Below are 22,211 nucleotides of genomic sequence, written 5' to 3'. Positions count from 1 at the left end.
ACTGTTCCCTCTTTGTTTTAGGTAGACACATTGTTTTTGGGTAGGATTACAAAAAAGTTAATCAACACATATTCATCTAATCAAATTAAAACATTATGTAAGTCTCTCTCTCTACCCTCTCAGTTGCTCTTACGACGGCTTTGATGGTGCTTGTTGACCTCAGTTTAACATGATTCAATTTGTATTAATATTAATCTGAGACTTTCCCCATGTACTGTGGGATATTTTCCAAAGCCCCCGTGATTTCACTGTAGGTTAAACATTTATTTTGCTGAAAATGATTGGGGAGGAATTTACATTATTCATCCACTTTAAGATTAAAACGAGCATATTAAACTATAAAACTCTTCCAGGTCCTGCGCTCGGAAACTGTTCCACAGAATGTTAAATCCCAGACCATTTTCCAAGGCATAACCTTTAAATACATTTTATTGTTCTGAGTAGATATAATGCTGCCACATAGTACATGGCTCATTAGGAATTTGTGCCCTTTAAAACCTTCCAGAGTAAAATAGTTTTAGGTTTGATTCATTAGTCAAATGTCGATGAAAGTGCAGAGTGACATTAAAAAATACTTCTTTCCTCGTATTTTTTTTTTGTGTGTGCCGAGATAGTTAGGCCATAAAAGTCTTGTTACTTCACCTGAATATAAGTGTCTGACTGATATTTCCAATAGGTTTTCTTTTCTCAACAGCTTCCCATCTTTATCATGAACAGTCCTCCACCCTGAGGACATCTGGACGATGAGAGTGGTTGAAAATGGCTCATTAGTGAATGACTGAAATATACAGCAAGAGAGGGGCTAGTTAGTCAACTGACAATGCAGCATATTTGAGCCAAAAGATCCATGAAAGTGCACACACACACACACACACACACACACACACACACACACACACACACACACACACACACACACACACACACACACACACACACACACACACACTACTCATTATGTTTTGACATTCGCTGGGAAAGAAAACCAACAACTTCTTGTGCTTCTCACTGTAAACATAAAACATTTTGCAATAAAGGACGAGGAGTGGAAAACTCTGCCTCTTAGAGGATTTTTTATTAACAATGCTTAAACATATGAGCAAGAGTTTCTGGTGATAAATCTAGAGTTATACATAAAAACACAAGTGTTTCCATCTATGACGCACCGTACCAATATTGCGCTGCTGTGGGGTGTGATTTCACGGTACACATTCAGCCTCTTGATGAAAGTGGCGGAGCACCACGGGGTATCTGAACATCAGAGGCAGCAAGGAACATCCCCTTCATTGTTAGTGCGCATGCACCTCTGCAAATTGATTCTCTCCACCAGCCACATGCCCACGCCACAAGACTCCAAAACGCACTTCATGAACAGGACAGTGAAATCAGCTTACTGCACAAACGTACTCCATCACCACGTCTCTAGTTATGTAGGGATGACAGGGTACAAACTGCAGCAGGAACCCTGAGCACCGAGCACCATCAGAGATTCCTCACAGGATTCACTGACACAGAAAGCAGAAGCTCTAATGAAGCAATATGCAGCTCCAAGAACAAACAGGGTCGGTGTTTAGAGGGTGTTACTATTAGTGTATTACACAGAGCGACACCCATACTGAGCAAACATCCGCAGGCTTTTTGACATCTTGGCCTAGCACCAGCTTACATTACATCATCTCCCCTTTGGCAAAAACCTGCTTGATGAATCTTCTGAGTCATGTCAATGGAAAATCCTTCTGGCAAATATTTCTAATCCATACACAAATCCCAGGCTTAAACATTAAAGTATATGCTTAACCTGAGTCTCAAATCAAACCACTTCCTGCCATTCAAGTGAATGTTGTTTGATTTATACGAGGCTTTTTCATACTTTCATTACAGAGGGTTACGTGCTCTCCGTCACACTCCCTTGCTGATCGCCTCCAGTTTGATGGCTGAAATTAGCTTCAACTCATTCCATTACGTAACATCCTGACAAACTGTCACCTCAAAGATGATCATACTGTAGCTATGTGGCAGGGAACCACCTCTTTCAATCCAGGCTGTCCCAAAGGTATGGTGGAAGACCAATCATTTTCTGCTTTCAATCATTTCTGACACCCTATTCTAATTTGTTTGAACATGAGAAAACTTCTACAGACACACAGGAATTATACTATTTCATTCACAAATAAAGACACTTTACCATGCAAGCTAAATCAGGAGTATGTGTCTCATATGCCTCAGTGTTCACAACATACATGTAAAAACAGTCAGACTTTTGCAGTATTGTATCTCTAGTGTGTTTACATGGTTCATCATCAAAACTGCTCATTTGGATGACTTGAGAGAAACAAGAACAACAACAGTTTACTTCTGCATGTCTTACTGTATGCAAAGTAAAGTACATTAACATTTTATCATGCCTTTTCTGGAGTAAATTCCAGCTATTTGTAGCCAGAGAAGAAGACTAAATGAGACTCAGATCGCAGGGGAGTGGAAAGCTGTGTGAAGATTCAATAGATGGAAAGACGGTTTAAATATGTTTTGAAGGCTGAGACTGAATTTCTGATAATGTTAAAAAATGAACAGCTACATTGCTACAGGCAATCTTTAAAGATCTAGAGTCCTTCGGATAAGAGGAAATTTGTGATAATCTGATTCTGGGTAAATTAAGCAGTGGACAGCAACTTAGAAAGTCCTCTGCTTAGTTTACTAAAACTTTCCTTAGACTGCAAATGCAGAGTTTTGTAAGAGAGGCCTTCAAAGCTCAACTAATAACAGAATATCAACACAAGTTCATTATTTTAGATTTTATATATAAATTAACGATTTATACATTGCTGATAAAGAAAAAAATACAAAACTTTGTTGATCTTACATGACATATACATGTAAAACTTTACACAACATATTCAATAACTTACAAATGCTTTATTTGCATAAAAAATATATCTCTTTACAAAAGTTTTGTCATATGTACATATTCATATACACAGGTTCTCGAATGGGATAACAATTGTGTGGTACACTGAAAAGCATTCTACTCTACTCCGGAGTCTTGGGATGTAAGACTGACTGACTGTACACTGTTTGTCCCAGGTGCATGTCTTTTCTCATCCATAAGAAATATGAACTCTCAAAATATATTACATTTCGATAACACAAGACATCTTGCCAAAGAATGCCATCAATTATTAAAACTGTATAAATGTACAAAATGGAACAGCAATGACAGGAGTCAACATAGTGGTACAAAGTACAATAGCAGCAATTGCTATACTGGATCACTTTTTGCCAACATGTACAGGTATGAAACTATGAGCTGCTCTCCATAAATAAACCAGCTGACATCACTCTGCTAAATCATTGCAAACTGTGCAGATAAATTACAACAGTGTGCAGTTTTACTAATGAACGTTCTGTCCTCCTTAAAAAACATATGCCCATACAGTATTCAAGGCACTGCAATGATGTAGAAATGTGATGACAGTTTCAAATTCATTTTTCACTTTTAAAAACATAATCGGTGTGGGATGATCGTACAATACTGATGGTGGCTCATGTGTAAGTGTGCAAATTCTTTCATGAATACTGTACATTTGTTGGCAGAAGCTGATGGTTCTATAAGACATTGAAATAACCATTTGTATCAGTGGGTGTTAATAAAATAGGCCGAGGCCGTGTATTCATCAAGAGTCTTAAAGTAGAAGTGTGGATCCAGAATTTATTGAGCGAGGCACGGTTTCCCAAAAGAATCACAGAACAACAAACGTTGATCAGTTTATGAAAACCAGAGATCATGTGATATTTGCACGTACTCTGTCTTGGAGTTCTACGAAAGTAAGGCAGACGCACGCCAAGATTTTTACTAACATAAACCAAGACATCAAACTTCATCCAACCTCACGGACATATCTTTTCACTGATTTACCTAGATCACGGCTTAAATAAACATCTGAGAAACTGTGGCTATTAGCGCTGTGGTTATTTTAAACCTTGTCATTTAATAAAAACTGAAATCATTAGGCAAGAAACTCCTACTTTAAGATTCTTGATATATCCAGGCTCAAGGCTGGGGTTAATTCACTCCAAATAAGATTTATTTAGGAACAGGATTTAGAGCTGGAAAAATAATCACACTAAGAAAAATTACCTTAATATAACTCAATAGTTCAGAATAGTTTAATATGCCCTTACATCACCAGTGTACTGAAAGGTACAGTATGCCTTGACAAGTGTCTCAGGCTGGTCGGCAACTGTCACACTTAACGAACATTTCTGTGTAAAACAAATTAACAGCACAACTTGATAATAAACTATAACACTGACTGTATCTCTGGTGAAAAAAAATGCACTCTATTGTCAGAGAACCTGCACTGTAACAATAAAAGCCCTAGCATTCCCATTGGCACTCGAAAAATTGTACTGGACGTCGGTAATTAAATCCCCGGCCGTATACTTCATCAGTAGGAGTTACGGTCCAATTAAGAGGTATAATTGACCATGTAACTTTGAACAGACTACAGCATCGACACAATTCAAAGAGAGGCAGTTTCTTCTCGACTTCTTCATCTCCTCTTACACACCCTACTGCTTGGAAAATAGAAAACAGATTACATTGATTAACTCACAGTCGAGGAGCTCCACAGCTCCATAACAGAAAATAATTCTCATCAGGACGAATGCAAGACGAAGACAAAAAAAAACCCAACAACAACATAAAAGAAATGGGCTAGATCTAGGCTGTGTTTTTGAAAAGAAAGACCGTAAATTTTGTATTTGGCATTGTGAAATAACCCCCTCTATATTTATACTAGAGAGCATAAAATACTCTATTTTCTATATATGCCAGAGGCTCTTCTATTCATAAAGTCAACACTCACAGAGTGCAAGAACACTTCTCTTCTCTGCACTTTGGGAAGATCTGAAAAGGTGTGGGACCTCCCCTTCCCCCATCTTTCATCTTTTACCTTCTGTAGGTGATCAATTACAACCAAATAAGTGTTGCTGAAAGTGTGCTTTATGTTTCTGAGCAATTTTCTGTCTTTGCAGTGTGTTATCAGAAACTGGGAAAATATAAATATGTCTATATATATATATATATATATATATATATATATATATATATATATATATATATATATATATATATATATATATTCATGTGAAGCAAACAAGGAGAGGTTGTATTCTCCATCCATGTGTTTCTCTCCTTCTGTCTTTCCCTCACTCAGTAGACATCAAACCATGGTGCAGATGGTGTTGAGATTGGGGTCAAAGCGGACAACTTTCCCCTCAGCGGCCTTTGTGTTTGTGTTATACATAGGGTTCTCAAAAGTGGCCTGTCCATTGTTGTTCTCGTGGACAGAACATCCTGTGTACTGCGCTTTATCCGTTTTCCTGCAGGGGGAAAAAAAAAGGAGGTATTAGTTGAGAGACAGTAGGCCCAATTATATCCCCTTCCTTCCAATCAAATAAGCATGCCTCCATTATCTTGGTGTGGACAGCTGCAGTAGGTAAATGAGGCTGAATTATTGCTGAAAAGAGTAGTCAGCGGAGCCCTATGCCATTTCACTGGTAACAAACACAATGAGTCCAAAATCTGCATGCCATACACTTTGTGTGTGTGTGTACTGTTGAGGTAGGTAATGTGTTGACAACCGATCTACACATATTCACACTGTGCCGCACGTGAACATATTGTACAGCACGTTATATACTGTATCAAAATAGCTCTCATTAAAAATCTCTGACGTATGCGACTGTGTAATACGGTTTGCATGGTAATATGTTGACTACTACTGCATCATGCTTTCTCACAAAGTCTCTCACAAGTGAGCAACTGTATCCAGAGAGGAACCTCACCGCTGTAAAGCAGGCACAGCAAGTGGGCCGCTGTGTACTGTCTACCTCATCTTTGGCTAACATTCTCAAACTTTTCACATCTGGAGTCAATTACTAAAACTTTAAAACTTTCTATGTCATTTGAGCCCCCCCCCCCCAAAAAAAAAAAAAATGCAGATTACAGAAAAAGCTAAATTTAGACTCCAAGCTAATATGGAAGACACCGGGATACACGACGTACCGCTGCTTGTAGAGATAAAAACCGAGGCCTGCAAAGATGAGAGCAAAGAAAGGCACGAGGATAGCGACGGCAACAGAACTGCTGTTGGTGGAGCCGTTGGTTTCAGGGTCAGTGAGCGTAACGTTTTCTCTCACACTCAAACCTGGAAAATAAAACAGAACATTCATCCAGAGAACATTTAAACAGTAAATATGAAGTGTATTTATTAAAATTTGGATTCTAAAATGCTACAAACAGACACTGTAGACACAAAATGGAATAATAGAAAGATACATATCATTTGCTGATGACGACGATGGTGACGAAAATGATGATGATACTGATGATGATGGTGAAGATGAAGATCACAATGTTGACAAGTTGGAGACACAGCAGCCAGTTGATTAAGATGATAATCATAATGATCACACTGATAATCATCAGTGTCGCTAAGATATTGTGGTTGAAGACAACTGTGATGATGATGGCAGAAGCAACACTGAGCACAAAGAAATTAAGGACAATAATGCTGAAGGAAATGATACTGTTGCTTGACTGTGCCAAGAGGACACTGACACCAGGTACAAGGAGAAATACACAATAAATATAAATTACAGACTAATGAAAACATACAATTTCCAGAGAAATTGTAGGAGTAACTGAAAGACCCATCAGACCCATTTTTGACTTCAGTTTGTAGTTTAAAAAAATGTTTTAAAATTAAACGCAGTTGCATTTTCTGTTCTCTCTGTTTGTTTTAAGGTCTCCACATCCCTCAGTGTTAGGACTATGTAAAATTGTGAAAATATAGCCCCATCAGGAAGATTGAGGGCATCAGGACTGAAAACGGGTGCTGGGTAAGACAACATAATGCACGTTGTGAAAGACGGCAAGCTGTGATTGACCAGTGACCAATTTGGGGTCAGTCATGTCTCTCGACTGAGTCACAGCAAAAATATATGACTCTTTAATCTCCTAATTTGACACATTGACCATCTCATCCATATTGTTCAGTTGGACCCCAGCAGAAGCTGATCATTGGACTAAATCATAGTTGTATATATGTGTCTTAAATTCAGTTTTAAGGTGAGCACATCTAAACTCCCTTCAACTCACATACATCATTCTGCACAGTGATGCTCAAACATGCAAGAGAAGTAATGATACTCAGATTTTTTTTTTTTAAAGGAGGAGATACTTCAACATCAACCTCTTTTCTTTTAATCATGAAAAATGGACGACAATGATGAGTGACCATCAGCAATGGGATTTGTTGTGAATGAAGACACTTACCAAGCCGCTGTAGTCCAAACTGTCCATAGTCTTTACCCTGTATAAAGCCTTGGAACACGTAGCTGCCTCCCTCAGGCTCAGCTGAAACCTGGTAGAAAAACGTAACACACAGTTTAAGATACAGTATGTTTTGTTTCAACTGCATACTGTAAATAAAGTGTTTTTGTTCTTGGCACCTACGAGAGCGTTGCATCTATTCCAGACCACATTACAAACTGCTGAAATACTGTATTTATATGACAGTCAACGCATTGTCATACTACATTCAAAAATAACACCTTTGTTTGTTTTTTTTTAACTCGGCTCGAGAGGCTGTGCAGAATGCTATCAATAGCTCTGCGGTGTGCAGTCAGCTGTCACAGTAATAAGGTGGACCTTGAAGTTTATTTTAAAAAAGGAACTTCAATTCCACAGACAAAAATTGCTCTGCAGTTGTTCCAGGTCCTTTCAATGACAGGTGGATGTCGAAGCTTATTCAGCAAATTGTCAATGAAGCAACACTGAAATAGTTCATACACAGCACTTGATGCATCTGATGTGCAAGCCAATGCAAATATATTTGCATATTACAGAGTACTTGGATATTGCTGTTTGGCTTGTTCTCAGTTTCTTCTCATCTATTGTGATTTCAATTTGCTTTTCTTGGCACTCGAAGGATCACAACAAACTAATAATGAGGAAACACTGGCTTATTTTTCTGGCTTCCAAGAAGTTCCAGTCCATCTGCGTGTAATTTAACTTGTCCGTCAGACTTGACAAAATAAAATACATTTAAATACGGTTGAACCTCCTGGTTAGTTTGAAAAGATCACCAGCCATGTGCTTCAAATTCCTGTGTATACTCACAAATCCATCCATTGCCCAGGTCTCATCAGTAATCCTGCTCAAGGAGCTGTGGGCCAGTGCTCTCATCTGGTACAGCAGGAGCATTAACCGGGCCTCCTGCCGTTTGTAGATTCCTACAAGGTAGAGGACAAGAGGCAGGAAGAGAAATGATGCGAGTAAAAAGATATGTGGGTGGTAGTATGGTGAAGAAAAGAAGAGTAGGAAGGAGCAAGGAGGGGAAAGGTGAGGAAGAGCGAGGAGGGAGGAGACGAGTGACTCTTGAGTGGGCAGTTAGTCAGTCAGTCGGTGCAGACTAATACATCCGTATTGAGAGCCAATAGTTAATTTCCACTCTCATGCATGAGATCATTTGGTGATTGACTGATTGACATGAGGTACCCTCAAAATAAATGGAAGTGACACGGGGGTAGTGAGAGGAGGAGCAAGGAGGCGGAGGGGAGGAAGCCGACGACAGATGATTTATAGATGACTCACCCGAGAGCAGAAACTCCATGTTACTGTCTGTTAAAGTTACATTGACTTTTCCCGTAGTGGCATTAAAGATTGTGACTGTCAAAGTCATTGGCTGCTTCTGGCCCTTGTAATTATACGAGCCCTTCCAGATGAAATCCGGGGCGAACACATCGTCAGGAACTGTAGGAAAAGAAAACAACAGAGACATAATCAAATAATGATATAAAGATATAAATTACATTGTAATATATATATATATATATATATATATATATTACAATGTAATATATATATATATATATATATTAGTGCATCCGGAAAGTATTCACAGCGCTTCACTTTTTCCACATTTTGTTATGTTACAGCCTTATTCCAAAATGGATTCAATTTTTTTCCTCAAAATTCTACACACAATACCCCATAATGACAAAGTGAAAAAAGTTTGTTTAAATTTTTTGCAAATCTATTAAAATAAAGAACGAAAATATAACATGTACATAAGTATTCACAGCCTTTGCTCAATACTTTGTTGAAGCACTTTTGACAGCAATTACAGCCTCAAGTCTTTTTGAGTATAATGCTATAAGCTTAGCACCTATTTCTGGGCAGTTTCTCCCATTCTTCTTTGCAGGACCTCTCAAGCTCCATCAGGTTGGATGGGGAGAGTCAGTGCACAGCCATTTTCAGGCCTCTCCAGAGATGTTCAATGGGGTTCAAGTCTGGGCTCTGGCTGGGACACTCAAGGACATTCACAGAGTTGTCCAGAAGCCATTCCTTTGTTATCTTGGCTGTGTGCTTCGGGTCGTTGTCCTGTTGGAAGATGAACCTTCACCCCAGTCTGAGGTCCAGAGTGCTCTGGAGAAGGTTTTCATCAAGGATGTCTCTGTACATTGCTGCATTCATCTTTCCCTCCATCCTGACTAGTCTCCCAGTTCCTGTCGCTGAAAAACATCCCCACAGCATGATGCTGCCACCACCATGCTTCACCGTAGAGATGGTATTGGCCAGGTGATGAGCGGTGCCTGGTTTCCTCCAGACATGACGCTTGGCATTCAGGCCAAAGAGTTCAATCTTTGTTTCATCAGACCAGAGAATTTTCTTTCTCATCGTCTGAGTGCCTTTTGTCAAACTCCAGGCAGGCTGTCATGTGCCTTTTACTGAGGAGTGGCTTCCGTCTGGCCACTCTACCATACAGGCCTGCTTGGTGGAGTGCTGCAGAGATGGTTGTCCTTCTGGAAGGTTCTCCTCTCTTCACAGAGCAACACTGGAGCTCTGTCAGAGTGACCATCGGGTTCTTGGTCACCTCCCTGACTAAAGCCCTTTTCCCCCGATCGCTCAGTTTGGCCGGGCGGCCAACTCTAGGAAGAGTCCTGGTGGTTCCAAACTTCTTCCATTTACGGATGATGGAGGCCACTGTGCTCATTGGGACCTTCAATGCTGCAGACATTTGTCTGTACCCTTCCCCTGATCTGTGCCTCAATACGATCCTGTCTCAGAGGTCTACAGAAAATTCTTTGGACTTCATGGCTTGGTTTGTGCTCTGACATGCACTGTCAACTGTGGGACCTTATATAGACGGTGTGTGTCTTTTCAAATCATGTCCAATCAACTGAATTTACCACAAGTGGACGCCAATCAAGTTGTAGAAACATCTCAAGGATGATCAGTGGAAACAGGATGCACCTGAGATGAATTTTGAGTGTCATGGCAAAGGCTGTGAATACTTATGTACGTGTGCTTTTTTTCATTTTTTATCTTTAATAGATTTGCAAAAATTTCAAAACAATTTTTTTTTACATTATCATTATGGGGTATTTTGTGTAGAAGTTTGAGGAAAAAAAAATAATTTAATCCATTTTAGAATCGGGCTGTAACATAACAAAATGTGAAACAAGTGAAGCGCTGTGAATACTATCCGAATGCACTGTATATATATATATATATATATATATTTTTTTTTAAATATCAAATCAACGTTATGTTTTTAATTCAAGTGGAACACCTGCACCCACAGAGCGAAAGGGTAATTAGACATGCAGCGGAATCAACACATCCATCACATGATAATCATTTCCTTCAATTTGAATAACATCACGTTCCTTATATGCTTTGGCAATCTCAGTTAATGATAATTAAACACATTATGAGTGAGATGAAACTAGACTGGCTCTGTGGAATCACAGAACTTAAATAGTTGTACAACAATAACTTGTTTTGTTTCTTCTGAGCATAAAAAGCTGCCTACTGCTACTTAACAACAGGAAATAGTCATTGTCAGAGTACTTAAATTAGAATTACTAGGCAAAGTAAGGTGGAAAGGAGATGTATTGCTGATGCCACATACAACATGATTGTGACTACTGTTAGTTACTGCTAATAACTAATTACTTTGTGTGATACTGATTATGCAAAAGCCACATGTAATTCTAACAGAGCTAAACATTGCCAGCACTTCCTTTAACAATCATGTTTCGCCTTCCTGGATAAATTTAAATGGTTTGCCTCCCATACTTGATTGGTAATAATGACACAAAACTTGATGATAATTCATGTTTTACTGACTACCTTTAAGATAACTGCTCATGTCAATAATATGCTCACAGTGACAAAGCTGATGTTCAGCAGGCCATGTTTAGTATCTTCACCATTTGAGAGTAGTTTAGCATGTTAGCATGCTCAAATTTGCTAATTAGCACTAAACACTGAGTACAACTGAGGACAACTCGTGGAAAAGTCAGTAGTTGCAAGAATTTGGTAACAAAAAAAAGTACTGATAAAAAGTAATGCAACGTCTCCAAAAACCCATCAACAGCCTGATACTGAAAGCTTTCTTTTCCAAACCGCATGGTTCCAGTTAATTGTATTTATTGTTTACTTTTAATTAAAATATTCCAAACTAACATTTGAAATTATTATTGAATGGTATTACAACACTCACTCACACTAATTGGCAGATCAAGAGCCTTTTGAATATTTACATCATAAACACACATCTATCAATTACATGCATGTATTATGGGAGAATATCGGGCTAATAACTCTGCTGAACCAATATTTTTTAATTATAAATGATTTATATAGTGCATATTAAGTAGATATTGCCTCTATTATGAACTGTTAATTTGTTGTCTAACTAATTGAATTTATTTGTATTTTTGTCGTAATTATTTACTCATAATTAGAAAGTGCTGGATATTAAACTGCAAAAGATGAATTACTGTTTTATTTGTAATATTGTCATTACACAAACAATACACATGCCAATAATTTTCCTATTAGTTTAATTATTTTCCTCTTCTAAACTGACAAGATGCTGACAACGGGCCACAATTGCAACAACACTTAAGGACTAAAAGACTGTGCTTTAGATGAAAACACACAGATTTATTCACTTTATAAGAGATTACTGTGCAGGCACAGAGCTGCACTTTTCACACTATGCGAAGTGCATACAATGAAAAAGTCACCGACTGCTTGTGAGTGGAGGTTCTAGAAGATTTTTGTTGCATTCATAAAGCAAGATGTTACCCTGAAGCTGAAATGGTCCTATCAAAACACAGATATAGCACTGCCAACTGTGTCTTTTAGCTGAACAGCTTGTATAATTCAGTACTTACCATTCATTTTAGGGCTTGGAGTTCCGAGCACGGGTTTGACAGTTTTCTCATGTGATTTGGAACCGACTGCAGAATAACATAAATATGGATGTCACAAAGATACAGTGATACACAGCATGGCCTAAACATCCTCCAGCTTGGAGGATGTTTTTCAAAGTAAATACAACTCAACTGTAATGTGCTGCCTGAGTTACACTTTTCCTTATTTAGTTAAGAAGTCTGTTGGTTCAGTTCGAACGTAAACATTTACAAAAGAAATGATTTCAACAGGTTTATATAAACTGGACAATGATAGTGACACAGTGGGTTAATTTATTTACAGCAGATGTCACAGGAAGGAATTTGAAATATCAAAGAGTTTACTTTTATACTCTGCACAACGTTCCTGTGGAACATTTTAACTTTCACTCCATCTTCTCTCCACCTTCTCTATCATGTGCCCCCGCAGACCTCTGACAAGCACGTACCTCGGCACACAGGCACCTTGCCAGTCCAGCTGCCGTCAGAGCGGCAGACACGGTGCTCTGAACCCCCAGAGAGGAAATAACCGGGCTGACAGGTGTACACCAGGGTGTAGCCGTAGGAGGGCAGGTCTAGACCCGCGACGTCAGCATTGGCTGGGCTCCGCGGCTGTTTGCAGGAGTGAGCTGGAGGTCAAGCAAAGGGGCAAATACATCAGTACACACACATCTACACCCAGATACACATAATACGGGAGCAGTATACATGCACACACCCAGACGCACACACACATCCAGATTTATGCACTCACTAGTGGGAGGGAGTGATCGGGAAGGGTGAAAGGAAAAAAACGGACTAAAAAAGGAAGCAAACACATTTTTTTTTAATTTCATTGAGTCCAAAGAGCTAATAGGAAGCATGTTGATACTTTAATATCTTTGGATGCTTTTCTGACATGAATGTGGTCACTTGTGGCTCAGGTCATGCAATGCTTAATTTTGGACTTAAATTAGCCCACAACATGAGGTATCTCATGCTGCAATGCAGTGCCAATGGAACACAAGGCCTCATTATAATTCAGTCAGTCGATGGGAAAACCCTTTGGTGGTGTTGTTTTTGTATTTCTTGAAATAATCAACATTTTCAAGGTCAAGACCAAACTGGACTGAGCTCATGAGTGCCCTTGCACAATAGTGCTGAAGTGAATTTCATTTTAACCTTGTGAGAGCATTTTCTATCATGAGAATGTGCGTAAAGGTTGCACGGTCACACACTCATGGGCACTTCAAGGAAAGAGAGTGCTGACTAAAATAATTGGCCAGTGGGAGGTTTAGAAGTGCAGCCCATGTCCTGGTCAGGCTGCATGCTCGAAAGAGTGTGAGCTCTCTCTCAAAAAAAACAACAACCACTAAAACCTAAGAATACATGCTTAAGAAAGAAATTTCCACTTTCTCCATTAATGGTAAATGGTATGGACTTAAATACTGCCTTTTTACCTTTGCACTTTACAAAGCATTTTACAGTTTTTGCAGGATTGAACTGCTATTCTTACACACAGCCGTCCAGAAATCGTCACTCAATTACTCTTAATGAAAAAGCAAAAATATATTTTAAATCTCTCCTTTACAAAATTATTCAGATGCTTCGTAGTGACACTCCAAGTTAGGGTCAAATATTTTTTACAATTATTGAGATATCTACAATTTGATTAGAGTCCATTTGTGGCAAAGTGAATGGAGTGAACATGTTTAGATAGGCACACACCTGTGTTTGTAAAGCCACTCATTGCACATTGCATGTCAGGACAAAAACCCAGCCATGAAGGGAACTCTTTATAGACCTCCATGATAAAAAACATTTTTAAAACTTTATACTCTCAATCATTGTGAAACACCAGAAGTTTGAAAACATCAGGATGCTTCCTCAAGTTGCCTGTCCGACCAAACTGAATAATGGGGTATTTAGTATAACCAGTCGAAGTAAAAGAGATATGACGGTCGCTTAAAGTTTGTCAAACTGCATTTAGACTGTATTTCAGACTCTAAGAGCACGAGAAACGATTCTGTGGTGTGATTTGACAAAAACTGAACTATTGGCCAGATGTGCGAGCACCTTGCCTGAAGAACAGCACTACTCATCATGTGTCTCATACTACCCCTACAGTTAAGTATGCTGGAGGCAGTATCATGTTATGTGGGTGTGTCTCAGCAGCAGCAACCATTAGACCGGTCAGAACTGAGGGAACAATGAATGCAGCAAATATAGAGAGGTTTCTCCAGAGTGCTATGAACTGAGACTTGGGCGATAATTCACCTTTCGGCACGACAAAGGCCCAACGCTTAAAGCCAAGACAACATGCACTGGAGTGGCATTCTGACAAGTATCTAAGTGTCCCTGAGCGGCCTAGCCGCACAGAATCCCCACAAATCATATGTGGAGAAACCTGAACAGGGTGGATCATCTGACAGTGCTTGAGGAACAGCCAGAAAGAATGGGACAAACTGCCAAAATCCAGGTGTCCAAAGCTTGCAGAGACTTCCCTTGAAAACTCAAAAGCTGTAATTACTGCAAAAGTGGCTAGTGATATGGTGATTTACAGTAGAGTTATAAAGTGTACTTTACAAGCTTTAGCTAAATGGGAAACTTGGGACAAAAGCTGTTAATGCAGTGTTTCCAAAACACTAGCCTCTTATAGACCATATTAAATATTTTCATTTTCTCATGAGTGGGTTGAGTATACTTAATTTAATTTTTCACATCAACAAACTCTCTCTACAAAACAACAAATTATGCAAATCAGGCTACACCAGCAAAAAAGACTGAGGGGTTGAACACTCAGGCTCCAAGGTGTCAACAATAATGTGCAAATAGTGAAATAATTTTGCAGCCTGTGAGTGAAAGAATACGTTGCCAGCTGTCAAATGGGAGACAGCTGCAAGTGAGTCACAGTACCAAATCGGTCCTTCATGGCGTCTTAATGACATTAGTGGCAATAAGATGTGGGGGAAGCCAGGATGAAACCCAGTTTCTGGGCATTATGAAAGACGAGGAGACTGTAGGAAAGTCCTCTTGTTGGATATTACTTCTGCTGCTGTTTGAGCTAGTTATATTATATGTGTGTGCGTATGCCGGCAGACACACAGGTGGAAGTTGTGTGCAGAGATCTAGCAGAATACTTCTCTGATTCATCTTATACTCAGCTACAAAGTGATGTAACAATTTTGTAACCTCTAAGAAAGACTAATAGGATAAGCACAAGGGAAACTATATAAGTCAAAGTGTACATGCCTCCTACAGCGTTGTCGTAGGAATAACTCACTCATTCCCCAAGTTGTAGTTATAAAGTCTTCGCTGCCTGAGCACAAGTATATGTAACCCATTTAGAATGAGGGACTGTCAGCACATGTCCATAGTGGCTGTAGACCATGAATACTACAGACACATACAATGCTGATGAATTATTGTATCAACGACATTTCATATTCCTCATCAGGGTCCGCTGACTGTGGCATGTTTGTTTATGCTTCAAACAGCGCAATGGGCTGACATTACATTTGGCATCGAAGGACACTTTTTATGTCACACGACAGCATGTAATGCTCTTAGTTCAAAGTTGGTAAATCTGAAGGAGACAGAGTGCATTAGTTAGGGACTGGGGACACAGACAGACAGAGACAGATACAGGTAGACGTATAGACAGGCCTGCTGATGGATTTCTGTTGGAGAGAAGGAGGTTGGCGAGCTTCAGTAACGGCAGTTAACTTTAGATTTACAATGTTTTCCTTGCAGCTTTTTTCTTTGTTTTTTTCTTTTTACATGCGATGCTGTTAACATGCCTTGATATCCAAATTATGACAATTACAAATTCACTGCTGTTGTTTACAGATTAGCATGCAGATTTTGACATCAATTTTTTTATTTTTTTTATTTTAAAGTTATTACTGATTTGAATGCTTCCTAAACTCAAATCCCAAAATTTCACTGTTGCTGTTTTGGAAGTATTCATTGTTGAATTTAAAAACGCTGGTGAGGAACAGGTAGTGAACTAGAAATACATTTGGGGATTTAGGTTTTGTACAACTAAGCAAAAATGTTAACGTGATAGAAAGGTAACATGATTAAGAGCCAGTGATACTAAAGTCAGACTTGTGTCCATTTTGCATCTATTACATTTATTGTGTTGATAATCCCTCTAAGTTTTTGCTTTCGCCAGCTGTACAAGATTGGTTGGCTTCACTTTTAAATCCATTTAAGTGGCTTAATAGCAACAGAAGGTCATTTAATCACAGAGAAAGGTATTTCAGAGGATTTATGACTCAGTTGTGACCGAGGGTCGACACAGTGTGTCGGATCTGTACAAAAGCAATCATACTCAAATACATATACATAACCACCATTTACCCTTAATAAATTATGGGCCAGACAGCCCACTGGGCCTTGTATGCCCACCATCAGGGTTGCATGTCTGAAACATGAATACTAAATAAAAGTTAGAAATCAACCTGCTTCATTTTGAAACAGAAATAACTTTATGTTTAAATTGTTATATAAACGCACTATTCATACTATTATAAAATATTTTTAGGCTGTTAAGACCTATTCCAAGAAATAATGATTATGAACTAGCACATTTGAACTATTAACACATACACGTCATGGTATTGTTCTGGTCCATATTGAATAGAACTTTCACAGTGTTAAAAGTATGTGAACTTGTAGACTCAACAAAAGCTAATTATAGTGTGGAGTTAACAAACCTGGAGAACAATCAATGAGTCTTGACTGGAGTTGCGAGTTAGAACTAGTGACTTATGGAAAATCCATTTTAACATTGCTATTCACAAGAAGCCTGTACTGATGTAAACTACAGCTTTTTGGACAATAATTGCTGATTTGCATAAAGCTGGATGGAGTTACAAAGTAATCTTAAGGAGTTCAGATATCCATCAGTCCACAATGTCCATAAATACAGACAATTTAGTTGTGTAACTACTCTTGCTAAATTACTTCAAAAGCACCACACAGGATCTTTACTGTGGTGAAAAAAAATCAAATAGATAAAAAATAAGAAAAAAAAAAGAATACTATCTGCACAGGAGAACAAGCCTGTTTCTTCTTGAAAGTTGCAGAGATCTGATCTGCAGCTACAAGCTAAAGGTTATTGCTGCAGATGGAGGTTTGACTCATTATTACATCCAAAGGGCCACTCCCTGTTTCCAACACCAGTATGAATGTTTAATGTTGAAAGATGACTGTTTGTATGTTATTTGCTGAAGCGAACTGTGTTTGTCTGTACTTGTGACGTAGATGAAGGTCAGATCACATTTCATGACCAGCAGAAAACCAGGTAACTCCAAAAGATTTGGATTCTTTTTTCGGCCACTGTATGTGCAGCTGTGAAATGAAGCTGGCTTCTTCCTGCACAAATAATATATATTCATAGCCAAGACCTGGAAACATAAAGTTGGCCAGGTCTTTAAAAAAAAAATATTCAGAAAACAGAGCGTGCAGTATGGTATGAATGTATACAATCTGCTGGATGTTTCTACACTACTTTCCATTTTAAGAGCCGATGTGCTGTAAAGTTAAAGGCAAGTTCACCTGATATAAAAGATATCTGTATATAAAATAAATCTGACAGTTTGCAGAGTTGTTGCCATAAATAAGAATATTTAACCTAACTTCACTGATGTTTCTGTGACATTAAGGTAAAATCATTTCTGTCAAACACTATTTGACAAATTTGAGAATTCATTCCTAAAAGTGTGGGATAACAGAAACTGGTGGTCAGCAAAGACACGTTTCTGTACTGTAATTCCAGCAGTAAAAAACGACAGGACATTTTTCAAGCCACAACAGGCGATGAACAGGCCAGAGAGCTGCTCCTGAAATGCTGCAACCGACCTGACAAAGAAACAGTACCTGCTGAACAGCACGAGTCGAGGAAGTGAAAAATCTCAAAACATCATATCTTCCATTAAAGTTAATGTGACTGCGGAGATGTTGTTTTTTTAGGGGGTCCACATCCATGTTCCTCTAAACCTCTCAAAGATTGTTGTTCAATGTGTCACCTGCTGTGTAAAACTATTTACAGTGATCAAATGAAATCACAAGACTTAAGTAGGTTTGAAATGTTTGACCATTTAATTCAGTAAAAACTGAAAATCTAAAAATGTTTTATCTGTGATAAAATCCACTTCTATGTTTACAGATGTTGCTTAACTTTAAGTCTGTATTGAGTTTTTGTCAAGATATTGACACTTTTTGGGTCATCTATTAATCCCACTATTATATTTAAAGTCTACAACCTCAACTACAGTTTTTGAACATATAGCAGGTTAGATATCAATACAAATTTTTTAGGATTATAAATTTGGCTTGTGTTGCCCCCTTCAAGACAGAAGGAGATGCTGCTGACAAACTGCAGCGCTGGTAGAATATTCACTTTCATTTCCATGACAATGCAGGCTACATTATGATGTATTAGGCTTCCTCACAGGATAATAAAAAGGTCTGGTGTTTAACAACCTGAAAGTGACTTGAAAGTGAAATTTCATTTTAAAACTTGAAACTCTATATTCGTGTTTGGAGGTTGGGAGTCTGTTTCTTATGTTATGGTATTTTCCTGTTCTCTCAGCAGGTCCAACACAAAGTTTGTCTCCCGAAGGATCATGTCATCTCAAACCTTCAAAGATTTTGGCAGCAGTGCATGCACACTATGTATGGCACAGTTTGCATCAGTCATTCATCTGCATGCAGATATTCTTCCCCACCCACAACTGCTGAGACTTTTCCAGACACAAAATGATAGTTATTTGGTTAGAATGACATTTTTAAGTGTCAGTTTTTAGGCGCTTGCTGGAGCACCAGCCTATAATTATTTTGACTTAAATTTGCTCTGGCTGTTGCTTTGTTTTAAGGTACCTATCAGTCAGGGGATGCGCAACATCCAGAACCATTTCACAGTGAGCAGGCTGACAGGGTCAACAGTTACAGAGGATGCAGGTGGAGCAGAAAAGGCTAAGGAGCCATCAAGTGACAGAAGTATAGACAGGTGTGCTTTTTGCATTCTTTTCTGTTGTCAATGAATGTTTAAAACATTTTCAATTTGAAAATAAACTCCAGGAATGATAATCAGACCCTGACAGTGATGATTTAATGAATATTTTGTTGTTGTTTTTGTTATTTAATGTTCTAACTGTAAAAAATGCAATAAAGGAAAAAGAGTGCAAATTATATTATTGTAAATTTGCATTATATATTACAGTTTATACAATTATTATTTCATAAAGTATTTGGCTGCTTTCAACCATATAAATGCACCCTACTAGCTTTAATTCAGTGATGGTGAATATTGAAGTACCTTGCAGTGTAACCCAATTCAATTCAGCAGCTTAACAAACTACAACCTCCAAAATGAACACAAAGTGGAATCAACAAGTCTCTAAAGCGGTTAAAACACACTGTTAACTCTCATGAGAGTAGGATTTCACAGTGATGTCCTCATAGACTGCATTAGATCCAGTTAGGTGTACCTGATAAACTGCTGAGTGTGTGCACAGTAAAAAGCACATATTCAAGGATTCACAATCCCTATAAAAGTTCCCCTTCTCCTACTGCAACAAACACACACGTGAAGCCATGCTGCACAGTAGATCAGGCGGAGAATGAAGGGTAGGTAATACAATGTTTCTGCTTCCTCAGCATAAATGTCTTCGGGCCTCAAGTGGGTGTCACGTCTTTTTGTAGTTATGAAATCAAGATTGCAAAACATCATCTGAATCCCCTTATCATCACACAGCTCAAGTGTTTACAATGTAAGTGCTTAGTGAAAGGCAGCCTATACTAAGATTTGAAGTGGGAATATTTCCATAAAAAAATTTTTTAAAAAAATGCCTCAGATGAAAGGGATTCCACTGAGATAGCGAATTGCATCACATTTCAGAAAACCCCTTCTCTCGGCAAAGCAAACAGGCTACACTGCACGGCTCTAGTTTGGCGATGGTCGACAGTTTGGGTAGTTCAAACACAATGACAGTAATTATGGTCAACACTTCACTCTCAGAATGATGGCAGGCTGATTGAAGCACAAGCTGTAATCTACTGTAAGGTCAGAGGTCACAGCAGAACTGTGCGAATGAGAGAAGTTGCACTGAAAGAAGACATCAGCAGACTCAGAGAGGGTGTGGGGTGAGGAGAAGGAAAACGAGAGGAGCCAGCAATGCGGATAAATAGTAACAAGATACCAGAGGGGTAGTGAAACACAAAACCAGGGAGAGTGATCTAAAGACATAGCGAGAGCATGAATAACAAGCACTCACGGATACAGGTGGACTGGATGCCGGTCCAGGTGAGATCCGGCAAACAGAGCCTGGTGGTGGAGCCCTGCATGATGTGTCCCTGTTGGCACTGGAAGTCCACTCTGCTACCCACCTGGCCACAAACAGACAGAGTCAATACACTGATGCAAATGCCAATAGGCTCCCAGCATCAAATCTGAAGAGCTTGGAAACAATACTGCACACTAGAGGTTTTCTTCCCTTTTTTTTTTTAATGATTATCTGTAGCGTGTGGAGGCAGATGAATACTAGTCCATGTTTGTGTTCTTGACTGATGCACAAACATTAGAAAGTGGGGGAGATGGCTTTTTTTGGTAAAAAAAAAAAAAATGGAGCAAAGCTGTTTTCTGTTATCTTAATAAATGAGTTTTATTTTTTCAGCATCCATCCCAGTCGACTCTTTAAAGAAAGTCTTGATGGGATTTTCTCGTTCGGTGGTGTCAAGATGTTGGTAAAGTTGTTCAGTAATGCAGAAAAATGCATGATATCCGCCATTACAAAGCACTGATCCAAATAAGCTGCTTCTGCTTTCATTTAAGACAAATTTCATATCAGATATTCTGCTGAATGTTGTGAAGAAATTGTTTGCATTTAACTTGTAAGTGACACTCTAAAAGCAGCTGGGAGGAAATAAAATGAAAAAATAAAATGACACTGCCTGAGAGCATGTCAAGGGAGCTACTGAGCATACACCAGTGGTCCTGATATCAATTTACTTTTTCTCTTGACTCTGATGCATTTTTGTCCTCGCTCATTTTTACACACACACACACACACACACACACACACACACACACACACACACACACACACACACACACACACACACACACACACACACACACACACACACACACACACACACACACACACACACACACACCCTCAAACTGCACACAGCACACATTATCATAGATCTAGACAAATCCACCATGTCTTCACACACACTTTCGAGGCAGTAGAGGAATCCGGTTGTTTTTCTTCTTCTGTGTAACCACCATGGATGGATATGTGCATGCTTCACTGCTACATCCTTGCACCCACATAACAGCATCCAAAGGAATAACTCATGATTTTACCTGGAAAACCCACTGGAGGACTAAGTACGGTTAACACGGTGGAGCTGAGCACTTTAAGTGGTATTTTGATTTGGTGCTTCTTGTTCACGGCCATCTCTCTCGTCCTCTCCAGGACAATACCCAAACACTTCAAATATCATGTATGTTCTCCTAGTTGAGTGCCCAAAAATCCATTTTTATGATGCATGCATGTCAATTACACTGAGGCACAAAATGTTGCAAACACCTTTCCATATAATGCAGGTCAGCGTTGAGCTTCTTTGTAATTTTCTGGTTCTGTTTGAAATAATTAGGACAAATTCAACAAATAACAAGTGCTCATTTTACCTTAAAGCCTGTTGTGTAATTCATGAAGCCGTGCTCCGGTGTCCCTGGATTTTCACATGTGGTTCTCATGGGCTCTGGAACAAGAAATAGTTGTGACGATAATAGATTGTAGGAGATCAAAAATTAGAATACGACAAAGGGGCAAACATTGATAATGAAAAAGTAATTTCTCCCTGGAGTACCATGTAGCGTAGGACAATTACTGAAGTGGCGTGGTAACATTGGCACAATTACTTTTCCATCTTTAACC

General features: G+C 38.9%; 1 protein-coding gene across 3 annotated transcripts in view; it reads right to left on the bottom strand.

The window, feature by feature from the left end:
• Positions 1-5,148: 5,148 nt before the first annotated feature.
• LOC138617846 (CUB and sushi domain-containing protein 3-like) overlaps positions 5,149-22,211 on the bottom strand; it is a 229,538-nt gene continuing 212,475 nt past the window's right edge. For all 3 annotated transcript variants that reach the window (XM_069693161.1, XM_069693160.1, XM_069693162.1), the window contains exons 62-70: positions 21,962-22,035; positions 20,538-20,649; positions 12,723-12,902; positions 12,256-12,321; positions 8,660-8,818; positions 8,186-8,298; positions 7,340-7,427; positions 6,068-6,209; positions 5,149-5,382 (exon numbers count right to left, since the gene is read on the bottom strand). In XM_069693161.1, the coding sequence (XP_069549262.1) occupies positions 5,223-5,382; positions 6,068-6,209; positions 7,340-7,427; positions 8,186-8,298; positions 8,660-8,818; positions 12,256-12,321; positions 12,723-12,902; positions 20,538-20,649; positions 21,962-22,035 (1,094 nt within the window). In that variant the 3' untranslated portion in view covers positions 5,149-5,222. The remainder of the gene's footprint in view (positions 5,383-6,067; positions 6,210-7,339; positions 7,428-8,185; positions 8,299-8,659; positions 8,819-12,255; positions 12,322-12,722; positions 12,903-20,537; positions 20,650-21,961; positions 22,036-22,211) is intronic.

Source organism: Brachyistius frenatus, unplaced genomic scaffold (assembly GCF_029030835.1).
Source record: "Brachyistius frenatus isolate BFR_SWC_R1_liver_20210118 unplaced genomic scaffold, ASM2903083v1 Contig_14, whole genome shotgun sequence".
In the NCBI taxonomy this organism is placed as follows: domain Eukaryota; kingdom Metazoa; phylum Chordata; class Actinopteri; family Embiotocidae; genus Brachyistius; species Brachyistius frenatus.
This window is presented reverse-complemented; position numbering and strand designations above follow the sequence as displayed.